This window comes from Hemicordylus capensis, chromosome 2, assembly GCF_027244095.1.
Source record: "Hemicordylus capensis ecotype Gifberg chromosome 2, rHemCap1.1.pri, whole genome shotgun sequence".
In the NCBI taxonomy this organism is placed as follows: Eukaryota; Metazoa; Chordata; class Lepidosauria; order Squamata; family Cordylidae; genus Hemicordylus; species Hemicordylus capensis.
The window spans coordinates 363,634,471-363,661,845 of NC_069658.1; the positions used below are offsets into that span (position 1 = coordinate 363,634,471).

Genomic DNA, 27,375 nt, shown 5'->3' on the forward strand with positions numbered 1-27,375 from the left:
AAAGAAGAAGGGCAGGATGTTAGTGAGGAAGTAACTGCTCTGGGGGACTTTTTGGCTGAAAAGAAGCTTATACATTTTAATATAAATAAATCATAATGTGAAGTCCAGTCAAGACTAATCGTACAAAAAGCTTCTCTCTCTTTTAGTGGTGCACATTGTTTTGCACAAGAAAAACAGGAAGCAGAATTCACACAGTTATAGGTTACAGATGAAGTGCAAACTGCACACAGTTCCATTGCATGAGCACCAGCAGCAGACTGTTATGAAAAAGGGTAGATGCAGACAGTCTTAGAAACCAGGCAAGACTGTTGAACACAGGAGACAAGCAGCAGCTTTAGGTTTTTGAGGATTCTCCAGATATCTACGAAACACATTATCTCAGGAGCCAATTTCCAGAAGAGGGACATAAAAATAACAATGACAGCATCAGTTTTATGTATTTTCTCTATCTTCTGGGCAGAATGAGGGGAAATATTCTGATGGGAGCTCAGTGAACTCTCGCATTCTAGCATACAGCTGCACTGTTTTGAAGGTTGCTGTCATTTTTAAAAAATTGTCTGCTAAATGTATTAAATACAGAATATTAGCCTCTCCACCTCTTTTCCACGATTCCTCCTGTCTGTATGAGAAAGGAGAAGGGAGGCTGTGCTTTAGCTTTGTTACTGGGACCTTCCTGGCCTGAGCAGATACACCTCCAAGAACAAGAGCTCAGACAAGACAGGAAATGGCAATAAGCTCACAGCAGCCTGTAACTTCCTCCCTTCTGCCTATTTCTGCACTCAGCAACTGGAGAAAACAATATGGTATGATCCTTTAGAGGTCTCCCAGACCCTTTTCTGAGAAAAACCAAGAAGTTAAAAGATGTGATGGCATTATATTTCATTCATTCATTCATTCATTCATTCATTCATTCAATTTATAAACTGCCCCATCCAAACGCTCTGGGCAGTGTACATTCATTACACGAGTTTGGATGTTTTGGGACCTGCTTCAATTTTCTGAGAGAAAAGGGGGAGGGTACTAACAGTCCCAGAATGTTCTATGCTAAGTAAAGGAAAGGAAAGGTTGTGCTGTCAAGTCGGTGTCGACTCCTGGTGACCACAGAGCCATGTGGTTGTCTTGGGTAGAATACAGGAGGGGTTTACCATTGCCTTCTCCCACACAGTGAGAGATGATGCCTTTCAGCAGCTTCCTATATCGCTGCTGCCCGATACAGGAGTTTCCCATATTCTAGGAAACACACCAGAGGGGATTTGAACCAACAGCCTTCTGCTCTCTAGGTAGGTTGCTTCCCCACTGTGCCATTAAGTGGCTTCTACACTAAGCAGCTGCCATACAAGAACAAAAATTATTAAACCCAACCCTTTGCTTTAAAAAGGGATACCTTGAAATACAACCAGCATTTCCCCATTTCTCTCATTATACTAAGAAAAATAATATCTACAATGGAAGGCATGAAGACATATTTTAACAAAGTGAGCAGAAAGCTACTTGGAAGTTATTCTGGTCAAACTTGGCTAAGGTTAATAGGGGCATTCAAAGTTTATTCAATTCAAAAATCCTGGTGTCATTCTTGGGCTTCTAGAGACTGCAGGATCTTTAGAGAATCTCTCTCAGGAAAAGAAAGTCACTGGCTGACAGCCTGACTAGGTTTACTTGGGGAAGTCCCACTGAAATTAAAGAGACAAGTTAGGCACCCAGAGCTAGCGCATCCCCAACAGATGGCACCAAACCCCTCCAGCCTAGGTGACTGGTTCCCATTGTCAAACCGTCCTAACGTTCAACTTTTTGCTCCAGAGAGCAGGACAAGTCTTTGTCCTCTTCTATGTGACAGATCTTCAGATATTTGAAGAGTGTGATCATGTGCCCTTCAGTTCTTTTCTCCAAGCTAAACATACTAAGTAAGTCCCTTCAACCTTTCCTTATGAGACTTGTTTGCCAGACTTACTGACCAGTCACTCAGACTAGCAGTGCAGTAGTGTCACAGTTCTGAGTTCCAGACTAAGGTTGTACGGTTATGTGAGTGGAGGAAGGGGCAGTATTTAGCAATTTCCCCTTCCTTCTGAATCCCACTGTGCAATAGCCCCTTTACTAGGGAAGTGCATGGAATGATCCAGCATGTTCAGTAGAGATGTGCTGAATCGTTTCAGTGGGGTGTGGGACCTTTAAGGATGAGTAAAGCAGGTCCTGACCTGGTCCTCCGTTGCCCCTCTGCTTTTCCTGCTGCAGCGCTGTGCCACTCAGAAGTCTGTGAGTGGCTTCTGCACTGACCCAGCAGCCTGCGCATGGCACCAGGATGCCCATGACCACTGTGCATGTGTGGCAGCCATGTGTGAGGTCAGCATGGTGTTGCTGACCACGCACATGGCCACAGTGCATGCACACTGGCCATGTATGTCCCAGCACCACATGCAGGCTGCTGGGTCAGTGAAGTAGCCACGCATGAACTTCTGAGTGGCACAGCACTGCAGCAGGAAAAGCAGCGGGCAGTGGAGGAGCAGGTAAGGACCTGCTTTACGTGTCCTTAAAGGTTCCGCTCCCCGTCCTGCTGAAACACTTCGTGCACATCCCTATGCTTTACCCACGTGCATGACAACAGCTTTAGACTGGAACTCAGCACTTCGGCACTGGATGTGCAGTCTGGATGCTAGTCTGGATGCTATACTAGGGGTGCATGTCTCAAAAGCCCTGGTGGGCTGGAACTAACTATGACTTGGTATGCGGGAGCCAAGATCAATTTTTCAGCACTTTTATTACATTAAAAATAATTAACAATATTAATGAAAGCAATTGTTAGCTACCTGTGGATCTTTCCACCCCATCAAGGGGCCCACAAATTTAACCAAGCATAGTTGTCAGAAAACAGGCCCTATCCCTGCTCAGTCAGTGCATGCCGACCCAAAACAAATGTCAAGACACTAAATCACTGATGCCTTCAGGCTGCAATTGCAGGCATGCTTCCTTGGGGGTAAGCCTTATTGGGTACACCAAGGGACATATTTCTGAGTAAACATGCATAGGATGGCATTGTAAGGCAGTTTATAGAGAGGATCCTGTCCCCACTGGCCGATAAGAGGGAACTGACCAAAAGAATGACCCTTTGCCTGTGCCCACCTGATGCAGCTGCTGCAAGTGGCAATTACCTGACTGCGGATACACAAAACCATTGATGCCGGGTCTGAGATTAATGAGGCAATGCCTGATCAAATCTCACAGGCTGAGTGGAAGACCTAGCAGGATTTTCTGGAGGTTTCAGAGTCCATTCAGACATTTGCCACTCACACAAATGTGCTCAAATGGCATATTTTATATGAGCTCAACTTTTCAGAGTAGAAAAATGTGTGATTTATGGAATAACTCTTCTTGAATTGATGGCATAATTACAATTCTTCATTAAAAACTTTCAGAAATAATTGTCCCCTATTTACAATTTTCAGTTTAATTCAATATCCCTGATTCATGACATCAAATTTGCTTAATGATGATACCAAAACCAAATAAAGACAGGGAGTTAGTTGAATTCGATTGTCCAAATGCACTTCTGAATCAAGATCAAAAATGTTTTACATCTTGTTTGGCCAAAAGGCTAAGTAATTTTATTGTTAATCATATTAATCCAGATCAAGTTGGATTTATTAAAGGTCGACAAATAGCAGATCCCATTTGAAGAATTTTTAATTTTATTTATCATGGGAAGTGTTCTAAAAAGTGTTCTCCATTGCTGCTCCTGGATTTGGAATGCACTCACTGTTGAAATAAGAGCCTCCCCATCTCTGGCAACTTTTAAAAAGGCACTTAAGACACATTTATTCACCCAGGCTTTTAAATGGATTTATCGTTTTAAATGTTTAAGGTTGGTTTTAAATGATTTTAATGTTCAAATAATTCTAATTGTTTAATCGATTTAGTTTTGATTTTAATTGTTAATTGATTTTAATTTGATGTAAACCTCCCTGAGCCATTTTTGGAAGGGTGGTATATCAATCAATCAATCAAATAAATAAATAAAAACCCATTGGCTATTCTTACCTTGGATATTTTTAAGCTTTCAATCAACTTCAGTGGCCCTATTTGTTTAAGTTTGTTGAAAGTACCAAATGGGGAAATTTTTAATTGATTCTAACAATTATATAGTACATCTTTAGCTTCCATTCAGATAAATTATCAGAATTCAGAACATTTTGCAATAAGTAGAGGCACTAAACAGGGTTGCCCACTTTCACCATTATCTTTATATTTTAAAGCCTTAGGACGTATGTAACAAATCCTGTGGTATGTGGCGCATCTCATGAGAGTTCTGACAACATTCAGAGGGAAAGAGAGAGAGAGAGAGGTAGAAGGCACGGAGGTGGCGGTTGAGGAGTGGATGGAGAGGCAGCTGCTGACAAGGAGGAGCAGGAGTCCCTCAGCTTCAGTCACCAGCCTCTGATGCTTCGGTGAGTTTCCTTGCGAGGATGACAGCAAAGCTGGTTTTCCCCATCTGGCCTGCACGGATCCTCGGTACTCTCTCACACCCTGGCTTGGCCTCTCTCCTCATGAGGAGACTCAGCAGGGCGTCAGAGGTCAGCAGTTGGAACTGAGGGAGTGGAGGAGAGGGGGTGGCTGAAAGTGGTGGTTGTGAGGAGAGGGAGTGGCTGCGAGTGGATTGGCTGACACTGATCAATAAAGCAGGGACTGTGGCAGGACTTTAAGGAGCACAATAAGGAGTCCTAGCGCCAGCTAGTTATTTATATTAGCGATGGACCCTTTTGCTCAAACAATTAGAAACAATCAATATATTAAAAGTTTGAAGATTAATGATGAGAATTTAATTAGCCTTTTTGCAGATGGTGTGGCTTTAATTCTTTCAGAACCTTTGTGAGCAATACCGATAGTTTAAATGTTGTTAACTTTTAGAAATGTATCAGGTCTATCACTTAATTACAAAAAATCTGAGTTATGTATCAATATGGGCTTAAAAGCTAAAGAGAAAATAATTTCTATGATTGGCATATTGAAGACTCCAGAAATAATAACCTATTTGGGAATCAAAATTCCCAATAAATTATCAATGTTAAATAAATTGAATTACGTGCCATCATTATGTATATTACAAGAAAAATTAAAGGTTGGGACAAACTTCAGTTCTCTTGGTTGGGCCATATAGCTGCTATTAAGATGTTTTTATCGCCCAAGTTGTTGTAACTATTTCAGGTTCTTCCAACTAGTTTATTTTTCTCTACAATCCAAAGATGGAAAAAAATTATTTCTGTCCTTAATAAATGCAAATAAAAAGCCAAGGCTTTTGATGTAATGTATACCAAGTCATATGATGGTGGATTGGGTATACCCAAACTTAAGATGTATTTATGAAGCTTCACAGCTGAGAAATATTGTGGAAATGATTGTCAATATAGAACCTAAGTTATGTTTCTCCTTGGAACTTCATGGTGAATTTTAAAAACATATTAAAAGTTTACCATTTTGTGCTGATCTTACTAAAGAGATTATTAATTCTACTACTAATCCATTTTTAAAATCAACTATGAAGATTTGGAGAAAATGGCACTCTTGCCTATCCCCCTCCATTTCACCTCTTATATTAATTGTAGACCATCCTTTCTGTGTGGGAATACTTGGAGGGTTCAATGGCGTAAAAGATAATTGGGTCAGAATTAGAGATATACTGTATACCATTACAGTGTTTCGTTGGAACACTTTAAGTGTTTCCTTGGAACACTTAAAGCAAAAATATTCAGATTTAAATCTTACTTGGTTGCATTTGCTACTATTGTATTTTGTTTCCTCTTCCCAAGAAAATATCCAAGCAGCCAAAAAAGGTAACCTACTAAATTTGAAAAATTAATATTAGATATGCATCAACCAAAGGCTAACTCCAAAACTTTATGCTATTTTGTTGAAGCATACATTCTCACCATTGGATGGATAAAAATCATTCTGGGAAAAGGATCTACAAACAGTCATTGATGAAGGAGACTGGAAGAGGATCTAGTCTTCTAAATCTTTATTTTCATCCTCTGCCCAAATTAAAGAAAATTATCTTAAAATAATTTATATATGGTATATGACTCCAGTGAAATTGGCATATATTACTAAAAATAAGTTAGTGCTCTGTTGGAACAACTGTAATAAGAAGGGCATATATTTTCATCTATGGTGAACGTGTCCAAAGATTAGAAACATTTTGGGGCTTGGTATTTGTAGAAACTGGTAAAATCATTAATCAGGGAATTAAAATCCTCAGGTAGCATTGTCGGGAAAATTTTATTGAAGATGAGAAAATAAAATCTAAAGAGCTGCTGATTTATATGCTGATAGAGGCCAGAATGGTGGTGATAAAAAATTGGAAGCATGGAACATTACCTGTAGATGAATGGTACAACAAGCTTTGGTTTATTGCTACAGGCAAGAAATTAACCCATTTGTTGTATCTTAGAACAGAGCAATCAAAACCATCTTCTTTCTTTGAAATCTGGCAAGATGTAATATTTTTTATCAAAGAAATTATAGTGAATATTACCTGCTTGTTACATTCAGATATGGAAAGATGTATGTTATTCATAAAGTGCTCAGATTTGTTTGGGTTAATGCTTTGGATTGGTTTATAATAATAATTGAGACCTGATCTCTAGGAAGCTAAAGTGTAAGTTTTAAAAAATGTATTCTGTGATCTACTATATATTGTTCTGCCTTTAATAAACAAATACAAAAATAAAATAAAAAGAAAATCGAGAGGTGTTTGTTTTTGAAGTCCATCGTATGCCCTCGGAAAAACTTAATGTTCCCCAATATTGATGTGGAAAGTTTATATTATAGTCATAACATAAATTGTGCCATAATATATTTTGTGGCATAATGAAGATGAATAAATTTATATTGTTATGTCAAATATTTTGTATGCACAATTTCTTGCTTTGCTGTTATTATATAATGATTATTCATTATATGAAGCTGGTTGTTGACTGTAATAAAGATTTGATTTGAAGTGATTTTGTTGTTACCTATCAGTTGCTTCAAATATAGCACACTTAGGGCCAATTTAAGCTTGGTGGTGGCCCTTAAAAAGCGCTATACCAGTGTAGGTGCTCCATGCAGCTGGGATAACATCTGAAAGGTTCTTAGCTTTGTGCTAGTGCAGCAATTTGTAGCCAAGGTGATAGCCTGAACACATATGGGCTGGCATAGTTAGGGATGTGCACAAATAGATTTTTTTTATTCGATTTGTGCCCCAAACAAATCACCCCTGATTTGTTTTGTATCCAAATCTACCCCCCATCACCCCAGATTCAATTTGTATCTATTTTGATTCGATTCAGATTCAGACTGATTCGGACCACTTAACAAGGTCCTAGGGGCACCAAATTTGGGTAGTGGGTAGGTCCCCATGGGTGCCACCTACCACCAAAATTGCAAGGCAGTGGGAAACTTGGTTGATTTTCAATAAAAAACGTTTAGTTTTTACTGATTTTGAACATTTCGCCATAGGAAACAATGGGGATTCGCAGTTGTCATATCCTAACCCTAACATGGACCCCCAGCTTTCTTTCTTTTTCTTTTTTAAAGCAAAGCTGTAGCCCTTGCAGAACTGGAGTTATGGAGCAAAATGTGCTGTCATTTTTCAAGTGTTTGGATTCTTTGGTGTCTAATAACTTTTCCTCATGAATCCCTATGAAGATTCATTATACGCCTTCATTTCTTCTGTTCATTTTGACTATCATTGGACAGTGTCAAGTGCCAACTACCATGTGTCAACTGCACCTCACCACACACACACACACACAAACTGGGGTACTCAGATTTTAGGGTTTTTTTTGTATTTTTGAAGTGTTTGGATTCTTTGGTGTCTTCATTACACACCTTCATTTCTTCTGTTCATTTTTATCCCACTGCTTTGCAGTCGGGGTGGGGAATTAGTGGCATTCCATGTTCCAACTAACCCCCAACCCACTGGGTACTCAGTTTATATTTCAGGAATTTTTGAGGTGTTTAGACTCTTTGGTGTGCAATGAATCCTCATAGGGATTCCTTATGAGGAAAGGTTATTAGACACCAAAGAGCCTAAACACTTGGAAAAAACCCTAGAACATAAACTGAGTAGTACCCCACTGCCTTGCGGGTGGGCGTGGGGCGGCACATGGCAGTTGGCAAAAAGACAGCTTAGCTTTTTAAAAAAATGAAAGCTGAGAATCTGGGGAAATTAATAGGAGAGATCTGAATCTCAAATCGATTTGAATCGAATCAGGCGTGATTTGATTTGGACCCGAATCTAGCCAATGGACCACAGGGGTGATTTGTTTTGTCTCCAAATCACCCGGATCAGCTAGATTTGTACCCAAATCGATTTGTACCCAAATCAATTTGCACATCCCTAGCATATGGTCACGGCTTTTTAAACATAATGCCAACTTTATGGAGAGCACCTACATGGGACAGTGCATTTTAGCCATTGTTGAATACCCACTGGTATGTTTCCCAGACTAGGGGAAACACCCATACTTGGCAGCAGCGACATAGGAAGGTGCTGAAAGGCATCATCTCATACTGCACGGGAGATGGCAATGGTAAACCCCTCCTGTATTCTACCAAGAAAACCACTTGTCTCTGTGATCGCCAGTAGTGATGTGCACGGTCTGGAGAAGTCCAGACCGGCACCGAAGGGGGGCCTTGTTTTTAGGGCGGGGAGGGCTTGCTTAGCCCTCCCGCCTCCTTGCCCCCGCCAGCGCCCATATTTAACAGTATAGGGGCGCTGGAAACCAGCCGCCCCCCCCCCCGCCGGAGGCCCGGTCTACTCAGCGATCGGAGGCCCGGTCTACCCGGCCCTTTCCCGGTGGGTAGACCGGGCCTCCGGAGAACGGCGTGCTTTGCGGCGCACGCAAGCCGCCATTCTGCAGGAGGCCTTCCGAACGAGAGGAGCTCTGTGCCGGAGCTCCTCTCGTTTCTTATCCAGTGAGCGGGTGAGCGAGCGGGTGGGTGGGTGGGCGGGCAGCTAGCTGGGAGGGAGGGAGGGCTGGCTGGCTGGCTTTGGGGGTTATTTCGCCGCGGCGGCGGCGGGGGGGGCGGCTGGTTTCCAGCGCCCCTATACTGTTAAATACGGGCGCTGGCGGGGGCAAGGAGGCGGGAGGGCTAAGCAAGCCCTCCCGCCCTTAAAGGCATACCCCCCCACCCGGACCCGAACCAGGCAGGGCCGGACCGGTCCGGCAGTTCGGCCATTCTTTGGAATGGCCGCCGGACCGGTTCGGGCACACCGCTAATCGCCAGCAGTCGACACTGTCTCGACGGCACAAACTTTCCTCCCCAAACCCTCATATTTAAAATCAGCCCTAAAAGAAAGGACTTTTAATTGCAACTGGTCACTCAAAGAGCCTGATCATCCAGCTCTCATCAGCAAAACTCTTTCTCACTCAGCTTTCCTCTTGGCATTCTCCATCTGATTTACCAGCAGTGCTCTCAGCCTTTGGGAAGCAATTAGTTACTGCAACTATCATTCCAGCCTACATCTAGCAATGTCTCTCCTAGTATCTGTATCAGTATAATAAATGAAGGACCACTAAAGTCACCAGCAAATTTAACCCCCACTAAAAGAATATGCCTTCTGGTCAGCAGACAGGTTGCAGCACAGTTTATCTTCACTCTGTATTGCTGATTACAGCCCTGCCAATGACAGCACTTTCCTCCTTTCACAACACCGTAGTGTGTTCTCTCTATTGCTTGGAATGTCTGTATTTGCCAGAAATCCTCACAGTGCATCCCAAGAACTGACAACATCTGGAAGATGCCTGGACATATATCAGAGATCTAAACAGACAGGCAAATGGGAGTACAAATAATGTGGATTGTAAAGAGATACACTACTGGGGAGTTTAGTATCACCAAGAGAGGAATAAATATAAAATATGAAAGCAAGAGAGGAATAAATATGAATACACAGATGTGTTAACTAGGTTGATATTAATTGTTCTACGCGGAAAGCAAGGGCAAGACCACTCTCAGAAACGCAGGAAAATATTAAAAAGCTTTGGAAATATGATGAAGGGTAGAAGTATTTTAAAACTTATTGCTGTCTTGCAGGTGACAGCTACAAGGAGGGCACCAGAGAGATCTGGCGGGGGGGGGTTTGATTAAAACCTGCATGGGAATTAGTGCTTTCCCACTACTCAGTTTACTCAACCCTGTATTGTTCCTCCTTATAGATATGGGTGAAATGTTATTGAAAGGCAAAGTGTGACTACTTCTGTACATAGTTCTTTTAGGGCAGTGGTAAAGATTAGGTTTAGGAACAACTTGTGGTTAAAATGGGTAGGGAGTGAACCAACAGCCCAGTACGATGCACACTTACTTGCAAATACGGCCCACTGCGTACCATGGGACTTATTCACATGTGTGCTTAGTACACTTAGAAACTTAGCAAACTAAGTTTCCTTTTTTTAAAAGGCCAGGGGGAGGGGACTGGTCAGAGGGATTTCATTTGCGGATCTTATATCTTTTGGATTTGTCCTCCTTCCTCTATCGCCCCCTTTCTCTTTTTACATTGTGAACTGTTAGGACAGAACACTATCATCCCTCCTCTCCACCCCCGGCACATACTTTACACGATTGTTATTTGCCTTGTGATTGGCTGGCTGGCTAAAGAACTGAAATCTAAACCAGCAAATTCAGGCACACATATAGCTATGTTCCTAAGGGTTGAGTACAAGAAGTACAGAGTTCACTTGAATGTAAACTAATCAAGGGTTCAATTATATGCTGAACACTCATTCAGATATAAGCCCTCTTAAGACATTATTTCAGGGACAGCAAATGTGTGTGTTTGAGGGAGGGGGCAGCAAGAGAATGCCAATCAACCCCACCCCCTACACCAACACACTGACTAGCCATGCATCCCAGACTCCCCACACTTTCAACACTTGTCTGCAAAGGTAAGTACTGAATGCAGAGGCCTCTGCAAACAAGCACTGAACACTCAAGGCCCATTCACACATTATGTTCAAGAATGGTACAATGAGTGTAGAGTATACACAGGTACAGATCTGTACACAAGTACAATCATTCACATGTTATTTTGAACACAGGTACAGCACAACACTTCCTATCTGTATCATGCATTTGAAGGGCCTGTATACAGGTTCACTTTTAAAATGAACACAGGTACAGTCATTCACACAAACACATGTACGAATGTACAGAGATCTGTACATGCATACAGAATAATGTCTGAATTGCACTACAAAGGGCTGGGGTGTATGGCTACTCAGTGTGCAGGGACTAATCAGCACTCTCCTGCTGCCCCGAACCCCATGACTGTCCCCAGTAGAGTGTCGGAAGAGGGCTAGAAGTAATCAGAAAAGTGAACTGATAAAGTCCGGTATGGTGATAGAAAAGTTTTTTAAAAAATTTATTGAGGGGAGGGGTTGTGTTTCTCAGAATGCTGTAAAGGGAAAAGAGGAGTGTGCTTCATTTTTAAAGAGAGAGGGGGCATCGTTTAGGCCTGTGTGGAAGCCCTGGCACCTGCCCTGGAATGAACCCCTCCTGCTCACTTAGTTCGGAGTGTGTAGGGACAATTGGAAGTAGTTCACTGCTTAGGGACACACATACAATCCACTTTCTGCTGCACTTTTCTTCTTATGCAGGATTGCTTCATATTTATTTCTGTTAAGCATACCTTGATGCTAAATGGGCATGTTTACAAGAGGATGACCGACAACACTTGTGAGTAGCGGGGGGGGGGGAGGGACAACTGCACCTCAAAGTTTGTTGAAAAGAATTCAGATTTGTACTTAAGCAAAGTACAAAACAAAAGTCACACAACCATCCGTCCCCAAGTCTCTAAAAGGACATTTTCTATTTCAGCTAGGAAATGGCTTTTTGTGGTGCACTGTAAACTAACTACAGATATAGGAAGATGATACAATTAGTTAAACCAAAACACTGACTCTTAAGCAACTAGTAAGAAGTAAACCCACTGTGTATATGGAGAATTTTAATGCTCAGGATGCTTGAAATTTTTAAAAACAGTTGCAGAGACAGAGCCTGGCATTGTGTGATCAAAGGGCATAGATCAAAGGACTATGTGCAACTTCTAGAAGCCTCCTATTCAGTGATTCTATAGATATCTAGATAAGGTACCAAAGACTAGATAAACCACTATGCTGTTTCTGTCAGACACATTCCAGTGCAGCTCTGCTTCCCCACTCAAAAGGGATGCGGTTGTAGATAAAATCCTCTTCTCCTTCCCCGCACCCACCAAATGGTGCAACTCAAAGCATATTACATTGATAGTGTTCCTTTAAGAGTAATGGCTCTGCCCTCTTTAATGTTACTGGGGCATAAATGACTATGATATATGGATGTCTGGCAGACATATTCCTGGAATGAACAAAAAACCAGCAAAGAGACTAATCTTTCCTGTCTGTTGCTTCTCTATGGTAGAGCAGAGCAGATTGTTTTAATATCCACTTAGAACATGAGCAATGAAGGCTCAAGGCTCTGCGGTGAGGACTGCTAGCAACCAAATCACTTGACTCAGCACTCGGCAGTGGCTTTTTGTCCTGGACATCGTAGCTCCCAAGCTTTACTACTGACGTTCCTTCTTCCCACTTCTTCCCTTCAATAGAGGGATGAACTAATAAAAACACACAACAGCTTTCAAGTCCTATAATGCCCTCTCTCACTGACCTATCCAAACAGCTTTATTGCTTCCTGCACCCCACACTAAATGCTTTATTTCATTTTGTCTATAAGTAGTTTTTAAAGGCCATTTATACGTGTTTACATTGGTTACTAGGTGCCAAGAAGTACTTTTCTTTTTCATTCCCTCTCTATAGAACTGGTGGTGGTGGGGGAAATAAAAATAAAAATAAAAATAAGGAGTACAGAATAAAAAAGAAGTGCATCTTAGAGCCCAAGCAGATGGGGCCAGACCTATTTGTTTATACTCAGTTCTGCCACAATCACATATAGTACGGAGCAAAAGCAATTCACGAGTGAGGAAAGCAAATGCCCACCCTACACCCGTGCTTGCCATGTCTTCCTCACAGCCTCTTTCCCTAGCATTTTTATCCTAATTTCCTTATGGAAAGGAAGCTTATGAGATTACCCTGCTCTCTCTGTGCGTATGTTCATGTATGTCCCTATCAACTTCACAATGCCTGGACCGATTTGGACCACGTTTGGTAGAGTTGTAGTGATGCATAGGGACACCTCAACAACAGTTTGTGATGATGTCATCCACCCCAAACCAAGATGATATATGTGTGAATGTTTGAGGCAGAAGCGGGCACCAATCTGAACCAAATGTAGTACAGTTGTAGTGACACACAGGGACACCTTAATGGTGTAGTTTGTGATTATGTCATCCACCACAGTTCAAGATGGTGGAAGTGTGAATGTTTAATGTACCCCTTTATAGCTGTAGTGAAGTGTATGTATAGCACTGTGGCAATGAAAAAGATTAATAGTTGTAGGAGGAGCTTCTACCACCAGGGGGCCTCTGGGAAGAAGACACTCCTAGTAGTGTAGTCTCCAGATGGCTATTGGGTTTCTTAAGCTCCTGATGTTTTAAGTATGTGTTCATTTAATTGTTAAAATAAAACTTTTTATATGTAAGAAGTAGTTGTTCATCTGTGAAGAGTAGAGGAACTAAAGGGCTGATTACAACAATAACAAAGACTATTCTCCTTTCACACAGAGCAGGACAAAAACTTGAAATCAACTCTCACCAGCCATGCAGAATTTAGGACAAGTATATGGACTGCAACTCTATCTCTTTCTTTGCTTTGTCTGTCACAAACTCTCTCTCTCCCTGTCCCCTCTATGCTAGACTCCTCTCAAGCTTGCATTCATTGGAATTCATTGCTGCTTAAAAAACAGCATCTTGCAATAGGAGTCTCTAATCTTCCAGGAAATTGCCAACTGCCACCTTTTATCTGTGTACTTCTATCTTTAATAAAGCTATTCTGTGTTTTGGAAAAACTTGGTCTTGACCCTGTTACTTCCTTTTGGGTACCCTAACTCTGACTTGCCTTTACCCATGCCAACTATCCCAAAACATATTGCTATATACACACTGGCACCCAATTCAGGCCAATTCCCCTATCAAAAGCATAACCACAGGGTACAATAGCAACCACACACCTGAGAGTACGTTGTAACACATGTCTACTTGACCATCAAAAACTCTTCCTGATTTACTTCACTCCCTTCTCAGTTATTCTCATGTCTTCCTTTAAAAGTGCTTTTTTTGTTTTCTTATTCTTCTACTCAATTGTCCCTAAGCTTACACGCTCATCTTGCTTTCTCTGTACACTATACAGATCTTCAAATACATGGCCACACTAAAAAAGAAAGGCTGTCACTCTGGTTTGATTCTCCGTTAGCTGCATACATAGTGCACACATGTAGATGAGTAAGTGAAATATCAATGGTAAAAATGTTCTCCAGTTCATTTGGGTCACTACAGGACTGATAAGACCATAAGAACAGCCCGGCTGGATCAGGCCCAAGGCTTATCACCTCCAAAATCCTGTTCCACACAGTGGTCCACCAGATACTTCCGGGAAGCCCACAGGCAAGAGGGCTTGCTGTTGCTCCCCTGCAACTGGTATTGAGAGGCATTTTGCCTGAGACTGGAGGTGTCCTATAGCCACCAGACTAGGAGCCATTGACAGACCTGTCCTCCATGGATTTGTCTAAGTCCCTTTTAAAACCATCCAAGCTAGTGGCTATCACCATATCCCATGGCAGAGAATTCCATAGATTAATTATGCACTGTGTGAAAAAAGTAATTCCGTTTGTTGGTCCTAAATTTCCCGCTCTTCTGTTTTATGGGAAGACTCCTGGTTCTAGTGCTGTGAGAGAGGGAGAAAAATTCCTCTCTGTCCACTCTCTCTATTCTATGCATAATTTTATAAATCTCTAACAAGTCTCCCCGTAGTCACCTCTTTTCCAAACTAAAAAGCCCCAGATGTTGTGGCCTTGAGTCATAAAGAAGGTGCTCCAAGCCCCTGCTCATCTTGATTGCCGGCTTCTGCACCTTTTCCAGTTCTACAATTCTTCTTAAGATATAGTGAACAGAGCTGTACGCAGTACCCCAAATGTGTCCACACCATAGATTTGTATAAGGGCATTGCCATATTAGTATTTCAATTTTCAATCCACTTCCTAATGATCCCTGGCATGCAATCTGCCTTTTTCACATCTGCTGCGGAATGAGTCGACACTTTCAACAAGCTGTCCAACACCACCCCAAGATCTCTCTCCTAGTCAGTTACTGACCACTCAGCTCCCATCAGTGTACATGTGAAGCTGGGTTTTTTTGCCCCAATATGCATCACTTTACACTTGTTTACACTGAATCTCATTTGCCATTTTGTCACCCCTCACCCATTTTGGAGAGATCCTTTTGGAGCTCTTCACAATCTGTTTTGGATTTCACTACCCTAAATACTTTGGTGTTGTGAAGGAATGAGACCTGAACTTCCTCTTTTTGTATATAAGATTTCTGTATTGCAATTGCTTTGCTTACTCCCTATGTTAAAAAAATGTGCAAGGGTCAAAAGTTCGCAGCTCCTGTTCTAGTTTGGTTTTGGAGGAAGAAGAATTATACTGGTTTAATTCTGGAGGAAAGAGAGGGTTGGATTTGATTGCGTATGTTTTAAAATAATTGTAGGAACTTGAGACATTTTGATTGTGGAGTTGGTTTTTGGTGGGGGGCGGGAATCAAGGGGAAAAGTAGAATATACGTTTTTCTTTATATATCAGAAGTAGAAAACCTGCCAGGTAGGCAAGTGGACCCTTAATTGATAAGGGCGTGAAAGGGATTATTAAGGAGCATTAGGAGATTGCAGAAAATCTCCTTCAGCAGAATTGGAGTGCAAGTTGCTGTCACAATCAGAGAGAATCATAGCTTAGTGATGTGCATGGTCCGGAGCAGTCCGGACCAGCACCAAAGGGGAGCCTATCTTTTAGGGCGGGGAGGGCTTGTTTACCCCTCCCGCGCCTCTTTGCCCCCGCCAGTGGCCGTAATCTACTGTAAAATTGGGGCGCTGGAAACCAGCCGCCCCAGCCGCCGCCGCTTCTGCCGCCAGCCCCCCCGAAGAAAATTAGAGGAAAAAAAGGCTACTGCCTACAAGGAAGGGCTACTGCCGCCCTGCCGCCCCCCCACCCGCCACCCGCCACCCCCCCACGAGTGCTCACCAAGTTAGAAGAATTTAGAGAGGAGCTCGCGAACAGAGCTCCTCTCTTATCGAAGCCTCCGGCCCAACTGGGGCCTTGGGCGTGTGCGCACGCGCGCTAGAGCTCTTTATCCACTAGAGCTTTTGCCGGAGGCCCGGTCTACCCGCCGGGAAGAAGCCGGGAGGAAGCCGGAGGAAGCCGATCGCCGGAGGCCCGGTCTACCCGGCTTCCTCCCGGCGGGTAGACCGGGCCTCCGGCAAAAGCTCTAGTGGATAAAGAGCTCTAGCGCGCGTGCGCACGCGCCCAAGGCCCCAGTTGGGCCGGAGGCTTTGATAAGAGAGGAGCTCTGTTCGCGAGCTCCTCTCTAAATTCTTCTAACTTGGTGAGCACTCGTGGGGGGGTGGCGGGTGGCGGGTGGGGGGGCGGCAGGGCGGCAGTAGCCCTTCCTTGTAGGCAGTAGCCTTTTTTTCCTCTAATTTGCTCGCGGGGGGGGGGCGGCAGAAGCGGCGGCGGCTGGGGCGGCTGGTTTCCAGCGCCCCAATTTTACAGTAGATTACGGCCACTGGCGGGGGCAAAGAGGTGCGGGAGGGGTAAACAAGCCCCCCCCGCCCTTAAAGCAATACCCCCCCACCCGGACCCGGACCAACCAGGGCAGAACCGGTCCGGCAGTTCGGCCATTCTATAGAATGGCCGCCGGACCGGTTCGGACACACGCCTATCATAGCTGGTTCTGGAAAGAGAGCTGAGAAATCACAGGGAGAGAAATCTCTGGAGGACTGAATCACTCCTAAAGCAGCTGAAGAGACAGTCTGGGATTGAACCCCAGAACTGAGAAAGAAGAGCAGGACCTGAGGCTGAGCAAGGGACAAGCCAGGTTTGCTGCAAAAGCTGACTAGGGGTGATTGCAAGAGGACTCTTGGGAAGGACTCTGTGTGAGGGCCCAGGATTAGTGCAGGATAGACTGAATGCATTTTTCTCATATTTTATTTCTTCCTTGTGCTTTTATGGTTGCTGGGTTTTAAAACTAATTTTTCCAAAAGAACTATTGTTTTGAACTGAACTATTTTAAAGTAAAGTGTTATTGTTGAAGTTAAGAAATTGTAGCTTCCACCTGTTTTCCCACTCCATGCTTAGAAGCCTTTCCACCTGACTTGGAATGAGACAGAGTTTGGAAGGCTGTTTTAGTAGACACAGCTAGTCAAAATACAAGTCTACTTGGTGGAAGCAGTGAAGCTTAAGATCACAGGGCTGGTTGAGAACGGGCCGTGACACATGGTGGCAGCACGGTGGTATCCGTGGCAAGTGTCATCTGCAAATTTGGCCACCTTGCTGCTTACTCCAACTTCTGGGGGACCCCACTTCTTACTTCCCTCCACTGTGAGAACTGTCCATTTATTCCTACTCTCTGTTTTCTGTCTTTCAACCAGTTACCAATCCACACATGAACCTGTCCCCTTATCCCATGACTGCTAAGTTGACTCAAGTTCCTCTTTGGTGGGGAACTTTGTCAAAAGCTTTTTGGAAGTCCAAGTATATTATGTCAACCAGATGACCTTTAACTACACTGCCTGTTGACCCTCTCAAATAATACTAAAAGGTTAGTGAGGCAAGACTTGTCCTTGAAGAAGTCATGCTGGTTCTCCTTCAGCCAGGCCCGTTCTTTTATGTGTTTAACAATTTTGTCCTTAAGTAAGCTTTCCATCAATTTACCCGGCACTGAAGTTAAGCTAACCAGCCTGTAATTTCCTGAGTCCCCATTGGATCCCTTTTTGAAAATCGGAGTTACATTAGCTGCTTTCCAGCCCTCTGGTACAGAGCCTGACTGTAGGGAGAAGTTACATATTTTTGCTAGGAGATCAGCAATTTCACATTTGAGTTCCTTCAGAACTTTTGGCTGGATGCCATCTGACCTTGGTGACTTGTTAATTTTTAGTTTCTCAAGACAGTTTAGAACATCCTCTCTCGTCACCTCAAATTGGCCCAGTTCTTTAGCCTCCAAGCCTGAGAAGCTCAGTTCCGGAGTGGGTATATGGTCAGTGTCCTCTGCTGTGAAGACAGAGGCAAATAACTCATTCAGCTTCTCTTCAGTCTTATCCTCTTTAATAATCCCTTTCATGTCCTTGTCAATTAAGGGTCCAACCATCTCCCGGGCAGCTTTTCTGCTTCTGAAATATTTAACCAAGTTTTTGTTATTCCCCTTGACACTTCTAGCTATATGCTCCTCAAACTCTCTTTTTGCATCCCTTATTGTCTCTTTGCATTTCTTTTGGCAGAATTTATGTTGCTTTCTGTTCTCTTCATTTGGGCAGGACTTCAATTTTCTGAAGCAAGTCTTCCTTCTTATAGCTCCCTGACTCTACTTGTTAGCCATGCTGGTGTCCTCCTGAACTTGGTGGTGCCTTTCCTTCTTTCCTAGTATACCATATATAAAAACGGAGCTATTATTGTGGTTTTTAAAAAGTTCCATGCTTTCTGGAGTGATTTGACCCTCCTGACCTTCCCTTTCAAGCTTCCTGTTTACCCTCATTTTTAGAAGGTTTCCTCTTCTGAAGTCCAACGTATCTCCACTCACATATAAGCTGAATTGGATCACACTATGGTCACTGTTCCCCAATGGTTCTACAACTCTGATATCTTGCATCAGGCCCTGGGCACAACTCAGGATTAAGTCCAGGGTTCTGCGACAAGCTGTTCTAAGGCACAGTTATTTAGCATGTCTAGAAATTTGCATGTCTAGAAATCTGGGCTCCTTGTCAATACCCACACATGAATTTGCCCTGTCTATGTGAGGGTAATTGAAGTCACCCATTATTACAGCCATGTTTCGCTTTGACACCTCTCTGACTTGGTTCTCCAACTCCAGGTGACTCTCAGCATTTTGATCCGGAAGGCGATAGCGCATCCCTAGTAACACATTTAAATCCAGTAATTGTATTGTCACCCATAATGCCTCCATTCCTCCTAGGTTTTCTAGCTTGTGGGATTCTATCCCTTCTTTAATATACAGATTGATGGCCTCCTTCCCCAAGACCTTCATTCTCCATGACAGCAGAGGAGTTGTCAGCCTGGGAGTGGGATGCCTCTACCACATCCCTGACGGTCTCATCCACACACCTCTCTGGCGCCCTGAGCTTTTCCAGGTCAGCCACCTTGGCTTCAAGGGAACGAACTTGTTCCCTGAGAGCCAGGAGCTCTTTGCACCGAGCACAAACCCACGACTTCTGCCCCTCAGGCAGACAGTCATACATGCAACACACTGGGAAGCACACCCCCCCCGCTGGCATTCTACCGTCATTATTCATTCTACCTGGTTTTATTGGCTATTTAGACTATATAGAGCTTGTTTACTTGAAGGCTAGGTCTTAGCTGCAGTTGTCAGCTAATTTAAGCTCTTTTCCTCCAAGAAAATACTCTCCAAATGCTCTTTAACATCTACATGAAACCGCTGGGAGAGCTCATCAGGGGATTTGGTGCGGGATGTTATCAGTATGCTGATGACACCCAGATCTTCTTCTCAATGTCAACATCATTAGGAGATGGCATAACCTCCCTAAATGCCTGCCTGGAAGCAGTAATGGGCTGGATAAGGGAGAATAAACTGAGACTGAATCCAGATAAGACTGAGGTTGTGTGGGGTCAGAACTCCAGAAACCATTTTGATCTGCCTGTTCTGGATGGGGTCACGCTTCCCCAAAAGGAACAGGTTCACAGTCTGGGAGTACTTCTGGATCCATACCTCTCCCTGGTATCGCAGGTTGAGGCAGTGGCCAGAGTGGCATTTTATCAGCTTCAGCTGATATGCCAGCTGAGTCCGTTTCTTGAGATGAAAAACCTCAAAACAGTGGTACATATGTTGGTAACCTCCAGACTTGACTTTTGCAATGCCCTCTATGTGGGGCTGCATTTGTACATAGTCCAGAAACTCCAGTTGGTACAGAGTGCGGTGGCCAGGTTGGTCTCTGGGTCATCTCAGAGAGACCACATCACTCCTTTGCTGATAGAGAAACAGTGGCTGCCAGTAGGTTTCTGGGCAAAATACAAAGTCCTGGTTATAACCTATAAAGCCCTAAACAGCTTAGGCCCTGGGTATTTAAGAGAACATCTTCTTCATTATGAGCCCCATTGCCCACTGAGGTCATCTGGAGAGGTCCATCCCCAGTTGCCGCCAGCTTGGCTGGTGGCTGCACCGGGACAGGCCTTCTTGGTTGCTGCCCCGAGACCGTGGAATGCGCTCCCTACTGAAATACAATCCTCCCCATCTCTGACAATTTTAAAAAAGCATTTGAAAGCCCACCCAAGCTTTTTCAGCTTTTTAAATGTTTAGGTTTTAATCTGTGGTTGATTTTTAAATTGTTAAATTGTTTTAAGTTTTTGTATATGTTTTAACTTGTTTTATGCTATTGTTAACCACACAGAGATGAAAGTTTGAGGCGGTGCACAAATCTGATAGATAGACAGATAGATAGATAGATAGATAGATAGATAGATAGATAGATAGAATTTCAAAAGTGGTCTAGTACTCACCTACTCATCATGGTGGGTGTCTCCTTTTTGATAAAAGGGGACTACTTGTGTGCCTGTACAACTAAATTCAATGTAAAACTTCTTTGATATCTGTTAGCAAATCCCGTTAGCCTCCAGGTAGTAAAGCTCCCCTAGTCTGAGCCTTGTCTTCTCAAGAGTGGTTTCCAAACTGAGCCACCTCAGGAATGTAGAGACCTCTCATAAACTGTGTAACTCACCTGCAGCTAATCCCCACCCATTGTCTCTCTAGGCACAACTGAGACTGCCCTGTCAAAAACAAACCTATAGCCAGCCAGAAATCAAACCCCAGAAAAGTCTAGCCCTGGTGAACTTGCCTTGTCCTTTCTTCTTTGTTCTTGTGTTTTTTGTTTTTTTTTAAATTTGCTTGCTCCCTTCCTCCTTTAGGAAAGAAAACAAAGGTTTGCTGCCTCCCCTGGTCTGAGCCTTGTCCTTCCAAGAGCTGCTTCCAAACAACAAGTTGAGTGATCCGACTCAAGTGGCCAAATTTCCTAGAGAGGGTATTCCTACCTCCCTTCAAACTAAAAAACCCCCCAAAACCTACCATTCCCCAGAAACACTTGTATGCATAATGAAACAGAATTGAGCCTAACTGTACTAACATCATCATCATTTTCGTTCAGGTCTCTTTGGAATGTTTTGAACAGATGAGAAAAATTTGACAGACTAGTTAATTTAAAATAATGCAGAGTGTTCACTCTGCAAATTGTAGAATCAATCACAACTGACAAAAGTGGCATAAGTTTTTGTGGATATATCTCACTTTATCTGATGAAGGCTTACAGCCAATGAAAACTTACACCACAAGAAACTGTTAGTCTTTTAGACTGGAGTCTTTTTTATGTTTGCTACAACAAACTAATAAAGCTACCCCTCTAAAACTGATGCGACTAGAAGCTTTATCTAAAAGGTTTAAATGAGATCAGAACTGGATCCAAAAGTGTAATGACCCTAAGTACATAAGTGGCAAAAGGGTGGATGTAGTATTATAACATTATGGACAGTGTTATCATAATGATTGTTCTATCTGGTTTTGAATTGATCAGCATTTCCCCTTGCCATGTATTTTCTACTTTAAGAAAAGGCATCTTCCTATTATTTCAAGGTCCAAGAGAAAGTGTTTGCTTAGCTCCCCTATGAATTATGACAGGTGGCCGAGTCTTCAATGCAGCACAACAAGCTGTCTAATCCTGAGCTTCATATTGCGATCAGTAGGCTAGTAATGTATCAGGCAGCACAGCACTGGGCAAAGTGCTCTTACCAGTCCCTCCAGAGGAGAGTGTCAAGGACTTGTATTAATTAACATTTTGAATTGTAGCTAATAAATACCCTTTGAGCTTTCCAGCTGGGTCATGAAACACAACAGAGACGTCCTTGAGAAACAGCAGCAGCTTACTGCTGGCAGCAAAGAGGAATCTATTAAGCTACTTAGAACAGCAAGTCCCCTCTTTCCCATTTTCCTTCTAGCAAAAGAGCAAGACACAGAAGAAACATGCAGTCTGGAGAAGGCACCCTTCAAACTTGACACGGCTGGAGCAATTTGCTCAGGAAGAGTGGGCCAAAACTACCTGTTGACAGGTGCAGAAGTCTCACTGAGAGCCTCTAAAGGGTTGTGTAACAAAATATTAGGTTAAGGGTCCCATCATTTTTGTCCATGCCATTTTCATTTGTGTGATTATTTGAAATATTCTGTTGCATCAAAACTCTAAAGCAAAGTCTGATTTTTGTTAAATGCGGAACAAACAATGATGGGTGCCAATTATGTTTGTCAGTTTCAAGTTATTTCAGAGATAATTGTGGGTTCTTTTTTCATGGAGGGGTACCAACACATTTGTCCACGTGTATCAATGCAGCACAGCAAAAAAAAAAATAAATATGAAAATGGGGAGTAGAGCATGTACATGTGCTATGGAGTAGAGAGGGAAAAGGAGAGATGGTTAACAGAGAGAGGGATTCATAGAGGTCTACAGTGGAATAGAGAAAAGGGGAAGGAGAGAACACATTTTGATGGATTGATTGTTAAATTTATACCCAGCTTTTCAATAAGAAAATCTCAAGGTGGCTATGGGCACAGAGAAAAAGAAGGGTTGACAAGAGAACAGAGTTAATTTTTTTTAAAAAAGCCTTCCTACAGTTAACCTAGAAATGCAGCGGTAAAAATATCAAAGTGGCTCTCAGAGTACTTTGAATAGTGCACTCTTGCTTTAAAGTTCTTTCAAGAATCTTAGGTGAGGAGCAGTAATATGTATACAAAAGAGACTAGAGTGACAAACTCAACCTAAGCTTCCAGTATTAAACTGAACACTGCTATTGGCCATGACTCTTTGTGTAAGCCAACAGCCTGAGCCACCTTGAAGGCAGGGGCAGCTTAAGCTTTCTGCTGCCCATAGGCAGCCAAGGATTTGCTACCCCTCTCTGTCCCTCCAAGTAAAGGGCTGCGGGGAGGGTGGAGGGAGCGAGGGAGAAAAGTTTGTCCTTTTACCTTTAGAAAAATGCCACTGTGCGGCAGCGAGATGGGGGCAGAAAAAGCCTCTTTCAGTTCCCCTCCTGCCTCCCAAATGACTTCATGGGCTGGTCTGCAGCCTGTTTGGGGCCTCCCTGCATGTGTGCAGGGAAGTCATTTGGGAGGCAGGAGGAGAGCCATAAGCAGCAGTGTTTTTCTAAAGGTAAAAGGCAGAAATTCCCATCTCGCTCCCCACTTTCCCCACAGCCACTCCTCAAATTTTGCCACTGTAGGCAACTGCCTACTTTGCCTGTCCCTTAATCTGCCCCTGCTTGCAGGGGGATTTTTAGGATAAAATGAGAGAATCTTGCATATATTGTGCTGTCCTTTTTGAGAGTAAGGACAAGATAAGAATGTAATATAGTAGTTTCTTCTGAGCACTTTTTCTCAGGATACACTAAATGCCCATCTGTCTGTGCATTCACAGAAATCCTTATATGTCTGGCACTGAAAATTAACATGACAATTTATTAAATTCCAGAAGTGCCAATAAAGACAAAGGCCCCCAGTTACCAAAATAAACAGATTTTCATTCAGATTCAATTGTGTGAGGTTCAATTCTATTTCAAGTCATGCTCTTTACCCCAATAAGTGTGCTTCAGTTTCCAACTAAAGTCATATTTTTCCACCCACAATGTGAAAGTATTTTCTCCATACAAAAAGAATGTTTTTAGAAGTTTTGACTCATTAATTTTCCTTTCATATAGGAAATAACTTTTTGATTTAATTTATTTAAACATGCCGTATAAACACAAGTGAACTGAACTTGTGTTTAGAAATTCTTCAGCTTTTTTTTTCTCTAAGTAGGTGGGAGTTTATTCATATAATCCAATGAATAATTTTGTAAGCCATGGGATAAGTCTAAATTTTGCTTCAGGATTTGTTCTAAATCCATGGGACATGTTTTCAAAATAGTTCTCCAAATCTGCTTCATTCCAGTTCAGCTCCCTAGACAATTCAAGATGGCAACTTCTACATCATTATTATTTATTCGATTTCTATACTGCCCTTCCAAAAATGGCTCAGGGCGGTTTACACAGAGAAATAAGAAATAAATAAGATGGCTCCCTGTCCCCAAAGGGCTCATAGTCTAAAAAGAAAAATAAGACAGACACCAGCAACAGTCACTGGAGGTACTGTGCTGGGGGTGGGTAGGGCCAGTTACTCTCCCACTGCTAAATAAAGAGAATCACCATGTTAAATGGTGCCTCTTTGCCAAGTTAGCAGGGGTTAGCATACATGGGATGACAACCACATGAAGATCAGAAACAAACAATGTAGGGGCCTTGGTATAGTGAAGAAAATACATTTGAGGAGTTTCTGAAGCTAAGGAAATAGAGCTTTGCTGTCCCATAGAAGCACATTTCAAGGTGCAGCACTAACTAACCTGAGTGGCCAACTACCGGTAGCTTTTCAGAGAGGTGCTAATCTTATGAGAAGATGCATGGATTAGCAGCAAGATCAGGAAGACAGAAGCCTTAGCAGAGTCTGATCCAAAAATACAGCATGTACTGGAAGCAGCCTGGCCATGGGGACCAATGGGATGGCTAATCCAGTAAGGGCCAAAGGCCAATGATTCCACCTTCACGGAACACAAGGGGATAGAAGTATAGATGCTAAAAGGCTGAAATAACGGGCCCCACAGGAGTAGGCAGGCATTCTCTGGGATCTCAGAGAAATGTCTGGCACAGTCCAGCATAACCAATATATTCTATTGGTGGTACAGAGTACTAGGGGGCAAAGAGTAAAGGAGGATGCACATACTCAAAACTCACTCCCGTTGTAACTGCATTAAACTTGCTCACAATAAATAAAAACAAAATTGAGGATGGCACTCCAGAATCCTATTCATCCCTCCGATGACACAAAAACCTGACGTTCCATAAAGGTCCTAACAAAACATCATTCCATACTATTCAACAAGCTATGCATACAAGCCTTTCTCTCCATATGCCTTCCATTGCATTAGCTGATGAATTACCAAGGAGACCACAGGCTAATGGGCAAACGGTACTTTGGGCAGGATAGATGGGAACACAGCCTGACAGCATATTAGTTAATGGATTGTGGAGCCCTTGCACCAATCTAATCAAGTGACGGACAGTCAGAGAAGAAACCATGACGAGCCAAAGAAAAGAGAGAGAACAAGGGAAGGAAGCAATATTAAGCATCCCAAAGGCAAACACAGAGAGAAAACCTACATGCACTGAATATGATCAGCTCTTTACAGACAACTTGGGGTTTGAGGACTCCATGTTGAGTCACAGAACAAAATAATCATCTTCTCACCCCCCTAAAATATTTCTCAATTTCAACTTGCACAATCAATCTTTGCACAATTGCATATTCCGGTAACATTAAAAAAGACAGGCAAGTGGATGGTGGCTAGTATTTACATGAGTGCAGAATTAGATGGTTTTTGGCCACAAGCTGCTCATAGTCACAGGACAAGTGTTGCATCATGTAAGGATTTTTAAAAGAGAGAAGATTTATTGCAGATGTTCCTTGCTTTGAATGGAAAACACAAGCATGAGACTGCTGTTTGTCAACATGAATTGCACAAGAAGTTGGCAATTGGAAAATGTATTTTGCTTTAGGTTGTTAAAAAAAAAGGTGGTAAAACTATTCAGACCCCATAGCTGCCAGGTGGGGGTACACGGAGGTGGGGGCATTCACTCTAGCAGTTCCATTCCTGTTACCAGCAGCAATTAATTCACCTATTGCCTATTTCTTTTCTCTCTCACTGCCACCTCATGCTTTGGCTGGAGAAAGGTAAAGCAGACAGCTTGGTATAACTCATTCGTCAGTTCAGTTTTTAAGTTGTGATCGCAGTGTCTTCACAGCACTGCAAGTGCTCTTTATATATTTATTTACAATATTAAAACATATTGCATCTCTCTTCTCCATAAAATTACAATGCTTAAAAAACGAAGTAGGTTATACAGAGATTCCACATGTTGCTGTCTCAATATTTCCTAAGTGCAGCTGCATAAGCTGCTTATAGTCAAACTTACTCTTTGGGGGGATTTAAGTCTTCTGGTCTTGTCTCAAAGAACTGAAGAACGTCATCACATTGAGAAATGTATGGTGGCAGCTGGATCAGAGCCTGCAAGTGAAAAATCAGTCGGAAAATGAAGAGATGGTATGCAAATCATTTAGTGTATGAACAGGAGTCAGCTTGTACCTGGCCTCGATCTCTAGCTACTCTATTCACCCAGGATCAGTTATTTCTACTGAATTATGGTTACTTCCCTCTGTTTCAACTAATGTGTTGCTGTGGAGTTCTTTTGCAATTGTCTATGTGATACAAGGGTGAACTAGACTAACACCATCTTGGAAATGCTTGCATGAACTGAGTTTATCTACAGCTGAGTTCCTCATGGAGAACTATGTGGCTTATATTAGCTTAAGCTTCTCAGCCTCATCTCCTGATATGTCCCTTGACAATTAGCAACACACTATGCATGCATATGCCTCCAGTCTGGGATTATTGCCCCAGCCGGAATGTGCCCTGATAAGGGCTGATGCTGCTCGTTGTAGTTGATGCTGATCTTCTATGCACAAAGACCTTACTGTGATTCTATTTTCTCTCTCTCTGATGCTGTATGTATGGACGCTGTATGTCTGGGTTGTTGTACTGACATGTTGCAAGTTATACTCCCATGTATAAAGGAGTGGAATGGACTCTATGTAGGAATCCTGCTTTGGAACAGCTGGTTTCGCAGGATCATTGCTTGCTTGTTCTGCAGAACAATAAAGCTCTTAGAAATAGTTTCTGCCTGGTTGGTTTATTCTGGCACACTCACAACCAGGTAAGTACCTGTTGCTGGTATCATATGCACAAGATTTCATATTCCAAAAGTTTGCCAGAGTAACCCTGGAACCTTAAATTCCGCAGTATGGATTGTGATTTCTGACTGATAACAGGAGCTACAACCACCCACTGGACTGGAGCTATTTGAGATGCAAAAGTTAAACAGCAGTGTCCTAGCACTTTAACAACTAATCCACTAGATTTTCTGCATAAAACCAATTTTAACACAATGAAATGCACACATGTTTTTAATTTATTGTTTACAGTCTGCACTTCTGTTCACCAGATACAGCATTTGCCAAGCACTCAAAAATATTTGTGTGCCACTGATTACTATTGCAATTAC

At 42.7% G+C, this 27,375-nt stretch overlaps 1 protein-coding gene across 8 annotated transcripts in view; it reads right to left on the minus strand.

Moving 5' to 3' along the window:
- SH3PXD2B (SH3 and PX domains 2B) overlaps positions 1-27,375 on the minus strand; it is a 164,880-nt gene that overhangs the window by 39,542 nt on the left and 97,963 nt on the right. For all 8 annotated transcript variants that reach the window (XM_053299010.1, XM_053299005.1, XM_053299003.1 and 5 more), the window contains one exon: positions 26,230-26,321. In XM_053299010.1, coding sequence (XP_053154985.1) covers positions 26,230-26,321 — 92 coding nt within the window. The remainder of the gene's footprint in view (positions 1-26,229; positions 26,322-27,375) is intronic.